This window comes from Gopherus evgoodei, chromosome 9 (assembly GCF_007399415.2).
Source record: "Gopherus evgoodei ecotype Sinaloan lineage chromosome 9, rGopEvg1_v1.p, whole genome shotgun sequence".
Classification (NCBI taxonomy): Eukaryota; Metazoa; Chordata; order Testudines; family Testudinidae; genus Gopherus; species Gopherus evgoodei.
The window spans coordinates 91,594,546-91,614,752 of record NC_044330.1 but is presented as its reverse complement, the minus strand read 5'-3'; the positions used below and the strand labels follow the sequence as shown (position 1 = coordinate 91,614,752).

The 20,207-nt window shown below is 45.4% G+C and overlaps 1 protein-coding gene across 1 annotated transcript; it reads right to left on the bottom strand.

Annotated features, from left to right (window-relative positions):
* Window positions 1-1,471: 1,471 nt before the first annotated feature.
* Window positions 1,472-17,169, bottom strand: RAB39B (RAB39B, member RAS oncogene family). Its single transcript, XM_030575910.1, has 2 exons — window positions 14,711-17,169; window positions 1,472-5,304 (listed from the first exon to the last, which is right to left on the bottom strand). The coding sequence occupies exons 1-2, from the start codon at window positions 14,923-14,925 to the stop codon at window positions 4,878-4,880; spliced, it is 642 nt and encodes a 213-aa protein (XP_030431770.1). The 5' UTR covers window positions 14,926-17,169; the 3' UTR covers window positions 1,472-4,877.
* Between the last annotated feature and the right edge of the window lie 3,038 nt (window positions 17,170-20,207).

Here is a 20,207-nt window from a genome sequence, read left to right as displayed (position 1 = left end):
TAAATGCTTGTGCCAGGCTGGTCCCCTGCAAACCATCTCCCAAGAATTACCTGCTGGAATTTGGTGCACAGCGTTGGCGGACAGTGTCTGTTGGGGCATAGTGAATGAATTAGCAGAGATGGGGCAAAAGTGGTTGGATAAACTCGTAGGAATTAGTTCCCTACCCCAGCTTTAAGAGGCTAGGAGATGCAAGTGAAGAAGTGAGTACCTCGAGTGGGAGTGCGGTGGCCATTGGAACAGGGTAATTCTCGCTAATGGGATTAGGAGGGTTCTGCTGTTTTCTTTCTGCTTTTCTAGTCTCATTTGCCCCTGTCACTCCCAGCTGCAGCATGCTCCGGTTTGGCTCCTCTCTCTGTGCCAGACTCCATTTGCTCCTCTCTGCTGAATGCAGCAGTAGACAAGAAAGGGGCTAGTGGATTATTGCTTTAGCTGGCAGCTGTAGATAGTGGAGTTGCTTGTGGTTAGGGGCTGCCCAAAAAGTGTGAAGGAATCACATAAGAATGTTTCTAGTGAGGGGCAACTGCAGGCCCAGGCAGTTTTCCACTGTTTTTCCCTGGCACCTTCTCCCCTGAGGTGGATTAGTATGTCTCACATTGGGAATTTCTGCTAAAGCTGCTCTCTTTTGGATGGCTTCAAGGCAGTGATTGCATTTCTTCACCGTGCCCAGTAAAAAGCCAAACTAAACGTTTACAAGCCAGCCAAAACTATTAGCAGCTAGTGCTTTGGAGTAGCAGTAAAACCCAAACAGTATCCCCACCAGCTGAATGTATGTTTTGAGCATAACGAGCAAGCAGAGCCATTCTGTTCATGGTGCAAGCAGTGGGGGCCACTCTGAAAAGAGATTGAACCTTTACATAAACTTATAAAATCTCTCTGCTAAACAGAGACCTGCTAATGGGTTTCTGAACTGTTCCCATTCCAGGCTAACTGGTCTCTGAACGGTGGAATAAAGCGTTATGCATACAGCCTGCAGACGATAACCTTTCTCTGTTTTTTGTTTTTAAACTATTCTTTAGGATTTGATTGCAAAGCCTAGATATTAAATAATGGTGTTTTGAAGGAAAAAACCTACAGATGGTCTAACTCTGCAGATTCTGGCTATTTAGTCTTATTCTCATATTAGTCTCTTTAAGTTCGCTTTGCTTTATATGGGGACAGATAGGCAGCTGGTAGCATATGTTCTAGCTTCACTGAACTGAGTGGAGCTAGGACAAGTTACGCCAGCTGAGGATCTGGCATATGATGCTTTCATATTTTGAATAACGACGGTAACTGTCACTGGCTGTGAAGCAATGAATTTCTTTTAAAAAAATCCACTGGGTTTTTAGAATAATTCCTGTTGAGTTGTATTGACTTTTGATAGAGCCCTATTAATTTTCCTAGGATTCTTTCACAAGGACAATGAGTGCATCTTAAATAGCAGCCACTGAAGCACGCATCATTAGAGAAAATGCATGGTAGGTTTGTTGTAAACAGAGTGCATGTTGTTTATTATTTTGTATTGGATTTTCAGTCACGGTTGCTGTGTGGAAGTACAGAGTCACTCGATGGCTTACTGATGAAGAATGGGCGTGCGGAGGAAGGAAAAAACAAGTTTTTCTTTACAAGATTTGAATTTCACATAATCACATTAACAATTTTGCTAAATACAAGCATGTTTCATTCACATACAGCTAAATACAGCGGGGGGTTTTCACATTTCATTACAGTGCATAACAGAAAGCAAGGCGAAGTGTACAGCATACTTTATTCTGGCGGTTCTGAGAAATTCCAGTCCAACATGCAGATTGTATGTTTGTTTTTAATCTGTGACCTGTACCACAAACAGTGTTTTCCTTTGTCCTAGAGTAAAAACTCCTGGATGTTTCTTTTGAATGATACCACCATCTGATTTCTCTAATGCCTCTTGCAGTAGTCAAAGCACTAAAACCAGTTGTTAGAAAAGAATGTTTATCAAAGCCTATAAGGTTTTTTATTTTAGAAAAAGAAACAAACAGCCCAGACTTGTACACATGACTGTATTACATTGTCTATTCGTTTTTATAAGCTGCCTAGAAAATGCAAGGAATTAGAAAACAGGTGTACACAATGGTCTTTTATTCAATATTAACCATGTCCTTTTGTTTCATTATTTTTAATATTTAGTTTCAGACAGCACAGATTTTCTCATACTGTACCTTTTTTGAACTATGCTTACAATACAAATGCAAGGTTTACTCAAAGCCTCAACAAGCTTTTTTATGACTTTTCTAAATTTTATATTTAAATACTAAAAACCCAACCTCGCTAACTGAAGAGTAGATTTTCTGTATCATTTAAAAAAAAAGGAAATGCAGTGAAATCATCAATCATTTTCCTCATCAGTGAGGTCCTGCTATGCTCACTCATGAGACTCTAGTGATACAGGAAACATGATAGGCCCCAAAAGTTTTACTTCCATCTATGTTCACAGAGTATTATTTGATTAAACCAAAGTCTCGACATTTAAGACAGATTTGTTGTTTAAACTAGAATATTGGAGACAACTTTAGCACTGACTCAGCCTTGAAAGGCTAAAATGGTAGCTTGGCATATTTTCCATTCAGTGAATAAAGGTACATAAAGACACTGGACCCTTTTAAATATGGCTGCTCTTGTTCGTGAAGAGGAGAGACTGACAACTCTGGGTGAATGCTGCACGTGCCTCACCACGCTCCACCAATTCCCCTCAGTTCTTGCTGACATCAGGGCAAGCTAAGGGGGGATTGCCTGCAATACCCATGTTGTTGTAGGTCTCCCCTGAGCCAAGACTCCAATCATGCCAAATTGGGCCATTCAAGAAAGAAGTTTTGTAATGCTCGCTGCAGACAGAGGGCCATATCTACCTTCTCTTGAAAGCATTGGAAAGGCTTCCATGGACTCCAGTGGGAGTTGAATGGGGGTCTTAGAGTTAGGCCAGCAAACTGAATACAGTTGTGACCTAATCAAGATTGACCATTGGTATTCAGAAGTAAAAGGCTGTTTCATTTTTCGCAGCCAACCCCCATTTCAATATCCTCTGGATCTACGTTTGCTGGCATATTCACAGTGGCATACCATATTTGCTCTCACCCGCTGAGCTCAAGGATTCCAAATGTTACTAGAAAATTTAAAGGTAAAATATTCATTTTAATTTTTTTTACAGCTTTCATACCTAAGCAATGGTCTTGTTATTTTTATGATATAGTCAGGCTCAAATGGTACAAAATACAAGAACGGATCTAAAGCGAGACAGATTCAACGTATCAGAAATCCTACTCTTATGGAACATGGTACCTTAGAGGAGCAATTAGAAGTACTTTAATCTTGTCTACCTGGAGGCCTGTATTCAAATGCTGGATCTCTATGTGGTTTGCCTAATCCCTCATAACCAAATTAACAGTTTGGCTTGTAAAGCTCGCAAACTTGAATAAATGTCGCTGTATGTTTTGCTAACATGTTGATCCTCCTCAGCACAATGCAGGTGCATTGTTACCCGTCTGCATTCCAAAAGCTTTAGTTAATACGGTACTTACATGAAGCAAAGCTGAAATGGTAGATGTGTTCCCAGAAAATGGACACTTGTTATAGCCTTTGTAAGTCGGCTACCTGCCCAGTGTAGGCCCCATCTTGGGTAGAATATAAATAAAACAAAGAGAAGACATTTTCTCCTATGCTTCTCTCTTCTTCCCTTTTCACCCTTTAGCTCTATACCCCTCCTTCCACTTCCTATGTCTCTCCTTCCCCAGATGCCAGTAAAGAAAGCAACCCAGTAAGAGCAGAGAATACTGCCGCTAGTCACCGCTTTCAGTACCGGAATCAGCTCTTTCCCTTGTTCTTTAAAAGAAACCCCCACCTTCAGGGGTGTGTGATGCTCTTGATTTAAATCTTTAGTTTTCTTTTGTTCTTTCCTTTTTTCCTAAGGAGCAATGTAAGTTTACAGTGAAATGCTGCCAACGTCACTCTATTTCTGATAGTAAGACAGAAATATCTGCATTTCCCAACTGATTGCTAATCACTGGTTGTCATGACCCATCTGTGAGATACTGGATGTGAGGATACACTTAGGAAGCTTTATACTCCTGATCTCTTAATGATATTGGCAATCCATATAGTCAAGGTACTTCTTCTACAATCATGTAGAGAGATAATAAGTATTTATAAATTCATCTGATAATTATAATTGGAGCTGTCATGCTGGACTTGGCCCTTAGTCTCAGCTAGGCAGGGCAAGGAAAACACCTCTCTTCAGGGGGATGGAAATGCTTGTTTTAATTATCAATAACCTTTATTTTCCTTTTAAAGTATCATATTATAGTCTTAGTCTATGTTTTAATGAGGTACAAGACCATTAAGCCCCAAAAGTGTGGGCGCCACATCTGTAAAATATGTTTCTTTTGAGTTAACCCTGGAAGTAACATTCAAGATTGAAAATAGCACTATATTCTAATCTTCCTGGAAATAAATTGTTGACGCAAACCAAGATATTTTCTCTCCTCTCGTGTGTATTGTATTAATAGACTGTTCAGACTGTGGCTTCAACACATGGCATACAAAAACAGTACATGTAAAATTCCCTGTTCTGTACCATCTCATTCAGATCCCCTCTTGTTCTTATGCCTCCTGTCTCCTGTAACATAAACATGCACCTTTGTTCATTCTCACATAGGTTTGTAGGCCCCCATCCACGCACCCCCAATTCTTAAAGAGGTTATTTGGAACTGACCATTTCTTTCCTGGTTCTGTTCCTCTAGTGTCCAAAACAAGGTGTGAGGCCATTCACCATGCTAGTGTTACAATCCCTTTCCATCACACTGAGTTCACTTAATAGAGTATGTTTGATTAGTAGAGTTCATCATATCTTTTGTCACTAGATGTGATTAGCACAAGCATCTCCTATCTGATTTCACCACCTCTTCTGAAGAGTGCACTACGTTCGGTACAAATCCACTCTTTACCCCTTCCCAGCCCTCTTGGATCGAAATTTCCCCCCTTTTAACAAGCTCGTATATATCTCGAGTCAGGTCAGTGAAGGCCTTCTCCACGTTAATGGCATCCCGAGCAGATGTCTCAATGTACTTCATGCCATATGCAGCAGCCAGTTTCTCAGCCTCGTGTCTAGTGACTTGCCGCTGTGTGTCAAGGTCGCATTTGTGACCTACCAAAACAAAGACAATCTGGTAGGGCTGGACGTGCACCTTTGTTTCTTCTAGCCACTCATGGACATTCTGGAATGACCTGCGGTTTGTAATGTCAAATAAGAGGAGCCCGCCTACTGAGTTTCTGTAGTAGGCTCTGGTGATGGATCTGAAAAAGAACCCCCCCGCCCAACAAGAAAGTAAAAATCATTTTAGAAGTTGCACATTTGGGGGGCAAGTTTTATCCTTTGGTGGTGGTGGTTGAAATTTTCATTTCCCCAAACATTTTTGACCAGCTCTATTTGTTAGCAGGTAGTTGGGTTCAAAGATTTATAGGCAAGAAGGGGTCATTATGATGATGTAGTCCAGGGGTCGGCAACCTTTCAGAAGTGCTGTGCCAAGTCTTCATTTATTCACTCTAATTTAAGGTTTTGCATGCCAGTAATACATTTTATCGTTTTTAGAAGGTCTCTTTCTATAAGTCTATAATATATAACTAAACTAATGTTATATTTAAAGTAAATAAGGTTTTTAAAAAGTTTAAGAAGCTTCATTTAAAATTAAATTAAAATGCAGAGCCCCCCCGGACCGGTGGCCAGGAATCAGGCAGTGTGAGTGCCACTGAAAATCAGCTCACGTGCCGCCTTCGGCACGCATGCCATAGGTTGCCTACCCCTGATGTAGTCTGACCTCCTGCATAACAGGCCAAAGAATTTCACCTGATAATTTCTGCTTCAAACCCACAACTTCTCTTTGAAGTATAAAATCTCTTTTAGAAACATGGCCAGTATTGACTTAGACTTCAAATGACAGAGAATGCACCACTTCCTTTGATAGGTTGTTCCAATGGTTAGTCTCCCTCACTGTTAAAAATTACTGCCTTATTTCTACTCTGAATTTGTCTAGCTTCGGCTTTCGGTCGTTGGATCATGCTGTGCCTTTGTCTGCCATCTCAGAAATCTCTTCCCCGGCTACACCATGACCAAGTCACTTCATGTTTAAAGCCACTGTACCATACCCCTTCCCTAAAAGGGGTCTTCTTGGAACCAAGCACGCAGCAGGTTCCAGCTTTTTGTAAGGCAAGGAGGGCGTTTTCAAAGGCCTGCAGTGGAGTTGGAAGCTGGAGCCTAGAAACAGTGTGAAAAATCAGAGGCATCGTGTACACACAAGTGCACTTTCATTTTCTTATGGCTGCTGTAATGGCTTGTGTCAGAGGTATCACAACCAGCACATTGCTAAGGAACATTCAAGCCACTCTCTGGTGCAACATCTGCTTGAAGCAAGGGGTTGGGGACAGGGATATTATTGATTGTTAGCAATGATACAGTTTAATAATAATGCTGGTTGAAAATATGGGGAATAAATTCTCCTACCATGTTGTGCCTCTATTTTTTTTTGGTCAAAAATGTCAATCTTTTCCAAATGCTGGCACCAGCACTATTTGTTCATTATAATTTTTGCTGCCCTGTAAGACTTGAACTCACGAGGCTAGAGCCACAGAAGCCTTTACGCTCCTAACTGCTGCTTTTGACACGTAAGTTCAAAATGTAGCCCCTCAACCCCCTGTTCGGTTGCTGCCTAACCCTGAAAGCATCCAAAGTTTCTGGCAGGGCCAGCTCCAGGCACTATCTTAGCAAGCAGGTGCTTGGGGTAGCCACTCCAGAGAGGAGCGGCATGTCCAGCTATTCGGCAGCAATTCGGCGGAGGGTCCCTCACTCCCTGTTGGAGCAAAGGATCTCCCGCTGAATTGCCGCAGATCATGAGCGTGGCTTTTTGGGGGGGGGGGGGCTGCTTGGGGTGGCAAAATCCCTGGAGCCGGTCCTGGTTCCTGGGCACCTAAGTTTCCCCTGCTAAAGTCTCTGCCCATAGGCATATGCAAATCCATCCAAGTTCTGCCACTGCTGATGGAGATGATTAGAGCACTCACCTGGGAGGTGGAAGACACAAATGCAAATCCCCAGGCTGTCTAAGAGGGAAGCGAGTGCCCGAACCACGGGGCTGTAGGGCATTCTGGGGTAGACTCATTCGATCTTCTGTGTTGCAGCTGTTTCACTTTGTATAAAATACTTAAACAGTCATTGGGCCAAAGAACGAATGACTCTAGAGCCATGAGGCTGGTGCATTCTCCCCACAGCCCCAGGTTCCAGTTCCCTGCTCTAAGGGCTAGCTAAGTATTTTATACAACGTGGAACAGTTTCAACAGGAGAGACCTGTGACAAGTATGGCCCCTTCCTGCAATATCCTCAGCAAACCTCATTGAATTAAGTTTAAGTGTCTTTGGAGTCCATTGTATTAAATACAAAGGTTAAGTATTATTCGAGGCCTGGATGACCAAAGGGCTATATTGAACAATGTGTAGGGTGGCCAGACAGCAGGTGTGAAAAATCGGGACGGGGGTAGGGGGTAATAGGAGCCTATATAAGAAAAAGACCCAAAAAGTGGGACTGTCCCTATAAAAGCAGGACATCTGGTCACCCTAACAATGTGGCAGACAAGAATGGGCTTCTGGGACAATAGGCATGACATGGATTTCCTGGGTAATCACTAGGGGAGGAGAATGCAAAGTCCCCAGGTCCAGTTATGCAAAAACCCAGCTGTTTGATGCTCAGCTCTGACGAGAGGACTGTTGTCTACTGATTACATGTTCCCAGATCAAAGGGCCAAGCTGGACATGGGAATGCTGGAACTATTCTGGTTCTGAGCTAAGATGGTTATGAATGTGTAACCACAAAAAAACCCTTGGTGGGTTTGGCTGAAGTGGCACCTACCAGAGTCCTTGCTGGCATTGGGGTAGTGATCGTTAATAAGAACATACATGCATGCTAATAAACTGAATTGTTTTTAATGTTTTCGCTGTAATGCTATTACCTTAAGAATAAATGTGCTTGCTTAGAAGGAGCTGTGGGGTAACTTGTAACTGCTGGCCATCAGAGCAGCTCATGGGCTTCGAAGAGAATAGAAAGTGTAGCTGTTGGCCTGGTTATGCAGTCTGGCTTGCTGGGGATATCACAGGTCAGATAGGGAACTGTGCAGCCTGGAAAAATTCCAGTCAGGAGGGCCATAGTCAGAGATGTGGTCTCTGCCCAGGAGAGGTGATGACTGAGGAGCTGGAAGCCTACAGTGGGTGCCCTTGGTGGACCATGATGGGGAAATAGAGGTGGCATTGCCCTGAAGTGGGACAACCCCCTCCCCCAGAATACCTATAGCCTGGTGGTTAGGGCACTCACCTGGGGTCAGGTCCCTGCTCTGGATCAGACAGAGTGGGGACTGAAGCAGGGTTTCCCACACCCTGGCTGAATGTTCTAACCAGTGGGCTGCAGTGTAAAAGGAAGCCCACTCCTTCCCCTCACATGTTCACAAGAAAGGACTGACCTGCTTTAAGCACCTACTGAAGGAGAGGGTTCCTGGCTCTGAATTCTGAGTGGAGGGAGGCACCTAGCCACCTTTGATGGGCAGGGCTTGGGCCTCCCCCCTATTGGCTAGCTTAGGTGGCTCCCTGATCAGCGTGTTGGCTTCTGGCTCCCATCGTTAAGCTCCTGACTCTCCAGCTACATTGTCTAGGGAGCTTGGGGACTGAGGACTCCAGTGGGCACCTAAAGTTAGGCACTGCAACGCTGAGCCCAAGTCCCCTTTGTGGATCTGGCCCATGGTAACTGAAGCATCTGGATTTTCAGGTGAAGGATGAAAAATGAAGGCCCAGATAAATGTTTTACAGTCCCCAGGTGTTACTAAAATGAGTGTGGTTTTCTTTTCTGTACAATATGTGGCATACAAGAGTCTGACCCAACTCCCTTTGCTGTCAAATAGGAGTCTCTCCATTGCCTCCAGAAGAACATGGCTCCGACAGGCCCACAAAGAACGGCTCCTACATTAACATTCATGTGGGCTGATCTGCCTGATGGAACAATCCCAAGCATACAACAAAGTGTAAGAAGGGCACTTTGATTGGCATTAGGCCTCTTCCTTTTGTTTCTAACTCCACTGAATTACAGCCAAAGGTACTTCATCCTTCTACTACCAGTGATGCTTTAGGCCCCAATTCAGTCGAGCACCTGTGCACCTGCTTTTGCTATTAGGCTTCTAGTGGAAAATAGCAAATGCCAATGGACTTGTGTCCTTACATGCCTGAGGTCTGACCATTCACAGGTTCTCTGTTCTCACTGCTGCAAAAAACAACATGCTGGGAACCATGAGGCACCTTACAAGAGCTTTGTGAGCTAGGGCAGCTGCATGTGCAACGAGAACTGTGATGTGAGAGCAAGCCAATCAGTGTATTATTCATGCTGTAAACTGAAGTACTACAAAACCAGCCCGTGAACTTTAGCCCGAGCAGATTTACATTTTGATGACAACCAAACTTGAGTAAATACCAAAGAAGCTGTAGAATGCTTGCTGACTGGTGTTTTCTGTGCAGGTTAAGGGATTCATTGTCAATCCAGAAGGAAGTATACATTTCTCCCTGGAGGAGGTCAAGCTCCTGAACATTCTTGCCTTTGTGGGATCCTCCTATTTCATGATGGAACGTATAGCTGCTCTTTTATCATGGGACAGGAATTGATTTCTCCATTTAGAGCAACCAGAATCATAGTGAGGGGTTGGTGGGTCCTGCAAAATCTTTGTGTATCCAGAAAAATTGCCCCACAAATGACTATTTGGGGCTTCCAAGTTTTGCTTTATCAACAGCAAGCAGCACTGCTGTAGTGTGATGGGAGACGAGCCACAGGGCAGAAAGAGAAGAGAACAGAGAAGAAGAAGGATTTCTTGCCTGTGCTATAGATAGACTCATAGACTCTAGGACTGGAAGGGACCTCGAGAGGTGATCGAGTCCAGTCCCCTGCCCTCATGGCAGGACCAAAGACTGTCTAGACTATCCCTAATAGACATTTATCTAACCTACTCTTAAATATCTCCAGAGATGGAGATTCCACAACTTCCCTAGGCAATCTATTCCAGTGTTTAACCACCCTGACAGTTAGGAACTTTTTCCTAATGTCCAACCTAAATCTCCCTTGCTGCAGTTTAAGCCCATTGCTTCTTGTTCTATCATTGGAGGCTAAGGTGAACAAGTTTTCTCCCTCCTCCTGATGACACCCTTTTAGATACCTGAAAACTGCTATCAATAATCAATGCCCTCCCAAGTCTCTGGCTCCGAGACATACGCAGCTCTGAATATCTGAGTGAGTGCTATCTAGCCAGGTTCTGGAGCCTTTAAGTTCTCCCCTACACTACACAGAGCATACTGCTTCCCAGGGTATTCAGTGCTTTAGCCAAGGCCCCTCTTCTCTCTGAGGCAAACTCACCAGTGATGTGAGAGGTGCGTTAGAAAGATTTAATAGGACTTACGTTAAACAGTGGGAGGGGTGGGGTCTCATGGGGTCTCAGATCATATGGCTGGTGAGGCCTCCTTTGCTGAAAGAGGAGAACGTGCTGGGGGAGGGGAGGATTCAATCTTTAAGCAAGATGCCCTTTTTCCAAAAGGTTTGTTAGTCGTTGGCATTAGAGAGGCAATAATAAAACCAAAAAGAAGATTTCGCACGGTCAGACAAAAATCATTTCCCCTCCCCACTGCTCATCTTTCAGCTTTTGGAGCTATCATCATCTCACTGGTTAAGAGTCAGGCAGGGTTATCGTTAGGATGAAGAAAGAGTTCTCCTGCTCCCGTAGCCTAGCCAGGATGGACAAAGACCAGAATTTCTAATGTAAAAAGCATCAGGAAAAAACCACCGAACTCCTTTTTCCAGGTCTTCTTTGTATGGCATCAAGAATGAGTCCGTTTTTCTTTTTGCCCCTTTACTGGTCTCTTTTAAAACGGTGACGTCATTATATACGAGAAAGGTCATTTTTACAACATTGTGGAGGTTTCTAAAATCTGGTAGCTTGAATTTCTTCTCCCTGTGAGGGCCGCAGGCTTTTCAGGCTTACGTGTGAAAGCTAGTCCCAGGGAAATACGCTAGCACACTCATGGTGGTGTAGGCTGGTACTGCACTAGCTCCCAAACGTTTTTTCACAGGTTAAACTACTTGAGATGCCCTTTCATGGACACACCCCCTGCCGACCCCAGCTTCCATGTCTTTGCTACAGCAATTCCATTGTTTGCTTACATGGAAAAAGTAATTCTAGGGTAGTATTAAAAAGGCAGGTGAAAATAAGCTTGCTTTGATCTCATGGCTGCGGCTCCTCCTGTTTTGTAGCTGTGCTGGTCCTGGACCTGGATTAGGGTTAGAGTTAGGGATACTTCCAGCATCCTGGAATGCTCTTCCCGGACCTGATTCTGACCTCAGTTATTCTGGTGTAATCAGGAGCAATTCCGCTGAAGTCAGTGGCTCAGTCAAAGTTAAGCATGTGCTTGAGTGCTTTGCTGAACCAGGGCCCAAAACAACATGGTCTGTGGGACACACAATATGCTGTGGAGAACAGTCTTACCCAGTGTGCACCTCGCTGGTTTGCTGTCACAAATGCCTGTCATTCTGTGATTTCATGTCTTCTTGCCTTGAATGTACTGCTGAAGGCCACGCGATTGGGTAATGTTAACAAGAACAAAAGACTTTGCAACCTGTGTTATGTGAAGATTTGTGCAGCCACCTGCAGCCCAGCTGTCTAATTTCATCAGGCAGCCTTCCGGCCACTTACAGGAGGAGGGAAAGATTCAATCAGCAATGGACTCCAGCTCGGTGTCTCCTGCCCAGGTATAGGGCAGAACAGGCAGAATCAAGATTCAGAATCGGTGGGCCAAATTAAGACCTGGTCCAAATGGGTGGAACAGCAGTAGGTGTAAATGGGCTAGAATCAGGGGATAAGTAGCTGAGTGGTGTAATTTGCCCCCATTTAGCATTCGAGGTGTATGCAAAACAAGGGGTAAGCAGCCTCAGTATTCCCACGATTTCTAAGACTTTAAAGCAAGAAAAAATATTGTAGGGGAAAATCTTTCAAGCCTTCTTTGTGCAGCATAAAGCATGGGGGTGGGCGCAGAGTGGCATAAACTCATTTTTTAAAAATTCCTTAACAGGTCACCTTTACATTCCAAGCTCTGGATAGAGTCTGTAGCAACTGAAAGCTGGGAACTGCCCTCTCCCAATGGTATAAATCTGGTGTTTCTAGCCCTGAATGAATGCAAGATATTAGACCTTAAACATGTCACTAGCTAAGGACTGAATACTGTCCATCCTGGGCCACAGCCAGTGTCGTCTGAGCAAATGGAGGGAGGGATTCAGCAACTGAAATGTTTCTGAAATAGGTTAACAAAAAATGGCAGCTTTTTGAAGCTGCTCAGAGGTTTGGCAGGATGGAAGTGGCCCACTAGGGAGTTGGATGAGTCAGCAAAGCGCAGGTGAAAGAGGTATGATAAATATAATTATCACATGGCTGCAATTTACCACAGGGTTCTGCAGTGAATCCCATGGATATCCCCCCATATAGTCCTTTTCTTTGCTAATGAAGTCAAGTTTGCTACCAATTAGGCCTAGTCTACACTGGGGAGGAGGGAATGGAGGGTGTCGATGTAAGATAAGCAACTTCAGCTACGGGAATAGCATAGCTGAAGTTGACGAATCTTATTGCGACTTACCTCCCGTCCTCACGGTGCGGGAATCGATGGCCACAGCTCCCCTGTCAACTCCGCTACCGCTGCTCACCCTGGTGGAGTTCCGGAGTCGACGGGAACGCGTTCGGGGATTGATACATCACGTATAGACGAGATGTGATATGTCGATCCCCGATAGATTGATCACTATCCGGCAGGTAGTCTGGATGTACTCCTAGTCTCTTAAATTACTCGTCCCCATTCAGTATTCAGTGCTAGAGGCTGTGAGGCACCCTACCACAGTACTCTCCCTAAATGTAACTGTTATTCACAGTCAGCCTAAAATCCTTGAACTGCCCTGGTTGATCTCCATCCCATAGCCTAGAGCCTTCAATGGAGCTGCTGCACTACTGACAATCTGGTTGAATATTTAGATGCCTCAGCTAAGGCCTTAGGAACCTAACTTTAGGCAACCATGTTTGAAACACTTGTCTGCTGTTTCTTTACTCCAGCCTGTTCCATGTTCTTCCTTCATCTTCCTGCATAAACTGCATTTTTGACGTGAGGAAGGTAACAATTTGCAATGAATTTGCCTTGACTTTCTGTGCTTGGTGAATATTTATGTCTGTTCCCATAGCTAACACGCAGAGATCTGTTTTCATTTATTTTCACTCAGGCCAGTGGGAGGCAAACAAGCCTTGTTATGTTTCAAAATCTTCCATTCATCCTCCGCAGTACAGAGAGAGGCTGTGTGCTTCTGGATAACTTGGGCAGACGTTAATACACGCTCAGAATGTGTATTTTGCCTACTACATCTTTTTGGGCTAAGCAGAAAATGAAACACAAAATCTTCTCTGTGCCATTGACTTCAGCAGGAGTCAGCCGTGAACAAAGCAAGTGGGATTTGGCTCTAAATGGAACTACATCTCTGTCTCTGTGTTACAATTTATAATTTTGGCTTGCTCGGTATATTGCACAGATACTTACAAACCAAGTCTGAAAAGGGTATGTCTGGTGCTACATCTTGCTGCTCCACAGACTGTTTACATAAAATAGCATAAATGGACAAATAATTCATAATGACATCGAGGGATGATTTTTTCTGGCTTGCAAGGGCCTGATTTCTCAACCTTCACATATTAACAAGGATGGTTTTTCTAATCAGAATTGTACTAACTCTTTCGATTTCATTCATTCCACCTCTGAGGTTTGAACTTATTGTTCTGTTGCATCAGAAACCAGAGCAGGCTCAGGGAATGGAAACCCACCTAGTTCTTCCTGCAAAACGCAAAGGCCTCACAGAAAAAGCTGAACAGATGCTAGCTAATTTCATTCAGTCAGGGCTGGACAACACCCCCAGCCAAAGGGGGAAATCCTGATTCCCTCCACCTAACACACTTGAAAAGCCAGCTCTGCTCTCTGGCCCAGCAACCAGAGACCAGCCTTTTCTCCATGTCCAGCCAGGCGTCCGAGGGCTGCAGTGTAGTCGGGGGCGAGCCCTGGGGCGGACAGACAGGGCTGTTCAATTTGCTCTAGCCCGGGCGGGGCTTGCTGCCTTCCCTGCCCTAGTGGCAGATGGTTGCCCAGGCCCGCGCAGGGTCACAAGGAAAGAGGGAGACGTGGGATGCGGCCCCTGCAGCCTGTGGGCGCTGCCTTGAACACAGGGGCCGTTGGGTCCCAGACCAGGTGCCTCCATCACCTCGCCCTCCGGGAGGCACCGGCTGAGGGCCAGCCCGGTCTCGGGGAGCTGCACTGCGGTGGGTGCGGGCGAAGGGCCCTGAGCCAGGCCCGCGGGTTGGCTCCAGCTTTGCTCCGTCGCCTGGAGCGGGCTGGCTCCTCTCCCCCGGGCCGCCCCTGCAACCCGCACTGCGCGGCCAGGGCGCAGCGCTTCCTTCGGCAGAGCTGCAGGCTCCATCCCAGCGGTTCGCCTGCTACCCCGGCCAGCCAGGGCGTTAACTGAGCCTCCCTGGCGGGCTGCAAACCAGCCCCGGGCGAGCTCGCTTCCCCGAGCCAGCGGACCCCCAGCGGGCACCGATCCCACCGCCCCTCCTCTCACCTGAATCGCTCCTGCCCGGCCGTGTCCCAGATCTGCAGCTTGATCCGTTTCCCCGGCTCAATCTCCACCAGCCGGGAGAAGAAATCCACGCCCACCGTGGGGTCCGAAACCTGGGCGAAGCGCCCCTCGGTGAAGCGGCGGATCAGGCAGGATTTGCCCACGGTGGAGTCTCCGATCACGATCAGGCGGAACTGGTAGAGCCAAATCGCTTCCATGCTTCCCCCCAGCGGCTCGCCCAGGTCTGGCCTCGCGGAGCGCTGCGCCCGGGGCTCGCCCGGTGCAGTGCAGCCTCTGCAAAGCGCCTAGTGCCGGGCACGCTCCGCACAGCCCATGCCGAGCCCCGCGCGGATGCGAGGGAGGTTCTGTGGCCAGCAGGTGCCCGGCGCTTCTGCTCACAGTCCTGCAGCCGGGTCCGAGGCAGGCACCCAGCAGAGGGCGCTGTAGGGACACTGCCCACCAGACGGAGCGCTGCGTCGCCCGCACTGCCCACCAGAGGGCGTCTCAGCCTCACCGCTGCTGCTAGGTGCTGGCTCTCTTATTTAGGAGAGAAATAGAAGCGCTACAAGGGCAGGTCTGCGTGGCAGGTGGCTATCAGGGAAGGCTTCAGAATGCGTGGAATCTCTGTTCCCCTGTCCCGTCATGGTTTCTGGCTGCTGGGAAATCTTCTTGCAGGAGATGCGGGTGGCAGGATTGCACCCCCGCCTCTGCCTCACGCGAGATGTCTCTGCTGGAAATGCAAAGGTCAGATGGTCTCCATTTTGCCCCAGACCAGCCTAGAGTTCCCTCTTCGCCAGCCTGTTGTTTTGCTTTTTTAATCAGGATCCGACATGCATCTTGCTACTGATCCGTGTTTCCCGTTGCAATGGCAGAGAAACGCTTTTGTAATGCATTGAAAAGAACTTGGCAATGGCTGGCCTGGTTACAACAGCAGAAAGGGGGTTGGAATGAATTTCCAGCTCTCATTCAAGGGCTCCAACCTTTTTTCCCCCGCTGTGTTAACACAAATATCTAGAGCTATAACTCAGCAGCCAAAATCCAGGTCAGCAAGGAAGGACTCCAAGAAAAGGTTCTGAATCCCCCTCTTCGGTACAGCTCACCAAAACAGAATCCACCCTGCATACAGGAAGATCAAAGCCTCCAGGCTCAGGAAGTCCGAGCTTGATTAAAACAGAAAAACAACCCGATGCTAGAAGGCTTCCTGGGCTCTATTATTCTGTGCCTCCAAGCAGGGATTACAAAGGGGATAGTCCTCAAAGGCACCCGGCTAGCTCCAGAGAAGAGGTTTCATTTCCCTGCAGCCAGAAGAATCGCAGCCCTTCCTCCAGTGTGGGCTTCAGTCGCAGAGATGCCCAGGGTTGTAAAGATGGAGAGCTGGTGAATAGGGGATGCTGAGGATCACAGAGCTGATGAAATGGCAGCAACATCAGCACCAAACACTCTGACTCATCATTGGCATCAGCAGCTACTGTAATCTCTAGGATAGAGGAGCAGCCGCCTTTTGACTTATTCTACCACATTGACTAGAAAAGAAACTACTTACCAAAAAAAACCCTAACACAACAGAGATTCATATTTGAGCTGAAGACAAAGGAAATTAGCAAATGGATGAACCTGGTAAAAGAGGAGGTGCATTGTGCAAGGTTTATTGTGCAAACCACCTAGACATGCTGGCAATGAACATCTAATATTATCATGATTTATTATTTCTGTGTTGGGAATCCCCATAATGTGCTAAGTGCTGTCCTCATGTACAGAAGACACTGTCCCTGGTCCAAAGAGCTCACAATCTGGATAATGATGCTTTTAACTGGGTGACTAATGGAACACTTTGAGCGTGAAATAAAATAGCTACGCTGGTATATCTTTGCAAATATTCACCCCTAAATCAAGTGGCTAATGAAAAATATTTGAATTAACAAATTATTTAAATATCACAAAACTTAGCCAACTCCTTGATTAAATTTGACCACTTTTATTTTTGCAATGTTTTGAATGAGCGTTCCTAACTGCTACACATGATAGCTTTTTGAGCAATATCAGCATGCTCAGTGCTGTCCAAACAAAACCACAGAAACAAGTATCTGTATCTAGTAGCTTTCATCCTGAAGGAGCATTTAGAAGTAGCTCCACCCATCACTTGCAATGCAGCCATCTCTGGAGTGGAATATGGCAGCTCTTTAACACCACATAGCTGCATCATACATCAGAGCCATGTAGGACAAGCTAATTAGATTATAAACTCAGGGCAGAGACTATCTTTAACTCCGGTGTTTGTACCTAGTACAATGGCACGTTGATCTTGACTGAACTCTTTAAAATGGAAAAACAATATGCTGAAAATGACAACAAAAATGTTGATTGAAATTTTTAATGTAGCGAATTGTGAAAAATTCAAATGTTGAAAGTATGGACAATTGGCAAATAGTTTTGATTAAGAAAAAGGGCCATTTTTTGAACAAAAAGATTTGGTTTTGTTCAAAAAATTTCTACTAACTCTAACACTGACCTGGTAATAAATAATAAATAAAGAACAGCTGTATCCAGGTGACACTGCAAGGGCATTTATTTAGGCAGATGTGAATTTCCTAACTTGGAATTTTACCAGGATACTTTAGTGTTTTTATGCCTGTAAAAAATGTCAAGCGATTTTTTTAATGGACTTTAAATATATAAAAAGAACAGGAGTACTTGTGGCACCTTAGAGACTAACAAATTTATTTCAGCATGAGCTTTCGTGAGCTACAGCTCACTTCTTCGGATGCATAGAATGCAACACACAGACAGGAGATATTTATACATACAGAGAACATGAAAAGATGGAAGTATGCATACTAACAGGAAGAGTCTAATCAATTGAGATGAGCTATCATCAGCCGGAGAAAAAAAACTTTTGAAGTGATAATTAAGATGACCCATATAAAGTGTGAGGAGAACTTAACATAGGGAAATAGATTCACAAGTACTCCTGTTCTTTTTGCGGATACAGACTAACACGGCTGCTACTTTGAAACCTTTAAATATGTAATTTATTAATTTAAAATATTTACCCAGGACGTTCTCATTTCAGTAATATTTTGGGAATGGAGGGAAAGGATGCTTCAAGTAGCTACAGAAATAGGGCAACAGTGTGATATTAAAAACATTAATCAAGGTTAGCTTGAAATTAACCAGAGCATTGTTAGCAGTAATACTCAGCACGTATCCATTGTATTGTACCCAACAATTTCAAAGCATTTTGCAAATGTGAATTAAGCCTCACAACAGATCTTGCTGCTTATCACTATTTTTTCACACTTCGCCTCCCCCCATGTGTGTCTTACATTTGGACATTTCAGAAGGCCAGTGAATCTAATGTTACAGTTATTATTAGTCATTATTTTAGAGTACTTCAGCGTGTATTAGCCACTTTAAAGCATTTCTGAAAGACAAAGACCTTGCCTCTGTCCTTACAGGAGTCCTAGTGCACAACAGCTGAAGGCCATGGCAAACAAAAGAGAAGGGATGAGTACGGCAAGGGTTACAATAATAAAACCACTTGGTTACTCAGCTGCAGGCACATGGACAGCTCCAGGGTTGCTAGCGTGTGCCTGAATTAACTTATTTTCTGTAGGTGAAACAAGAAGAAATGTACCTACGAGAGCTATGAAGAAGGAGGAGGTGGCATCATGATCTGGGCCTGGGAGGATGCTCCACTAGAAAGAGGGATAAATGTGAAGGTGGGTGAAGCTAACAGAGTCCCCAGACCTGGTATGGTGGATGTGGCAGGTAACTGCAAAGGAACCAGGGCTGAGTTCACAGTCTGATCACTGAGCTCCAGTGTGGCTTTCTTCAATGTCAGGGGACTGAATCTCGAGGAATTCCTTGAGCATCAGGGCCTGTATTTCCCAACAGACAAGCCAGTAGGGTCACAGGAAATATCCTTATTTTTATTTCCTTCAGACACATGAATATAGATGACTATAAACGGCATGACTAGGCAGCCCAGACCTTAATTAGTAGCTACTGAGAAAGCAGAAGAAAACAAGAGCCTCAGAGAAATTTTGTTCTGGGGCAATTTTGGAAGGTGATAAAGCTGGTGCCTAAAAGAAACAAAAGTGTGCAAAATACTTACTCGGACTAGCTAGCTAGAGTATGTGAATATTTGCAGTCAAGTCAGTAATCTGCAGAGCGCATAAATGGACAGGAGAGATCTTAACAGTGCCACATAGCGTATCAATGATATGTGGATTAAAAAAAACCTTTCAGGACTCCTTCCCATTGCTGTAATGACAGAGTGCTGAAGGAGTTCTTTTAAAAAAAAATCCCATTCTAGAGGTCAGCGGAAGATTAGTGAACTGCATAGTTCAGCCTACAGCAGAAAGTTTCAAGGCTGCCCTGAGGAGAAACCTTTGGCACTAAGCTAGCAGCCAGTGTGATGCAGGGTTCCTTGCTAGTGCCCTTCATGTCCCACACACTATCTCTTTAACATGAACCTGGAAAGCCTCATGCCAGCTTTGAAAATGGCCTCAAGCCACATTCGTGAAACCAGCTTAGCACATTGGCAAAAAAGGGGCTACCTTCTTCCCTCTCTTTTGCCCTGGCAGCCCACTGAAATCAAAGGGTAGGAACAAGGCCAGCATTAGGCTCAAACTAACTGATGTGCCTCAGAATTGGGTTGCCAGTTAACGACTCACAGGACCTCTCCAGTGCTGGTAGAGCTGAACAGTTGTGTAGTGTAGCCTAGGGTCAAGGCCCCTCTGCCAGGTGGACCATGTAGGCCTGGGCTGTAGCTAAAACATACATTTGTTTGCTGAGAGCCTCTTGAGGCTACAGAGGACATGCCTTACTCAGAAACTTGTTTTAAGACAGGAAAATCCAAGGGCCTGAGGAGAGGCCCTTTTTCTGGCTACTCTGCAGCATGGCTGCTGATGGCTGAGGCTTTAAGTGTATTTTGCAGGGAGAGGGCTTTGAAAATGCAATTCTAGCCCTGTTTCAAGTCTGTGCTGGGCTCCTGTTGCTGTGCCACTCCAGAGGCAGCTGCACGTTAGTGAAATTAAGCACTGATCGCTAGATAGTTTCAAAGCCAGTTTAAACACCTAACATCAATTACAATGGGAAGCAAGCCTCTGAAGCCCATAGGCACCGCTGAAACTTTCTGCCCTAATCCTTAACTCTCACACTGCATTTTTCACACATAGTTTGCTTTATGATCCCCATTTTGCAGAGTGCGCTAGCAGGACTTGCTGTATCTCCTACAGCAAGACGTGCTATGTCTGTTCTTCCCCACTGTGGCAGGGCCTAGCTAGCTATCTTCTGGGCAAGATGCCCCTGCCAGCAGCCATTTGCAGGAGTTACGCTGCATCTGTCTGTAAAGTGCTAACACCAGTGCGTATGGTAGCGGAGTTCTGCCTCTTGCTGCAGCTGCCCTGCACTCCTGCCTTGGAACTGAGTGGGGGGGGGGGTACAGCGGGGAGGGGAGCAGTAGTTCCATGGCATAACCTCCTTCCCCCCAGATCCT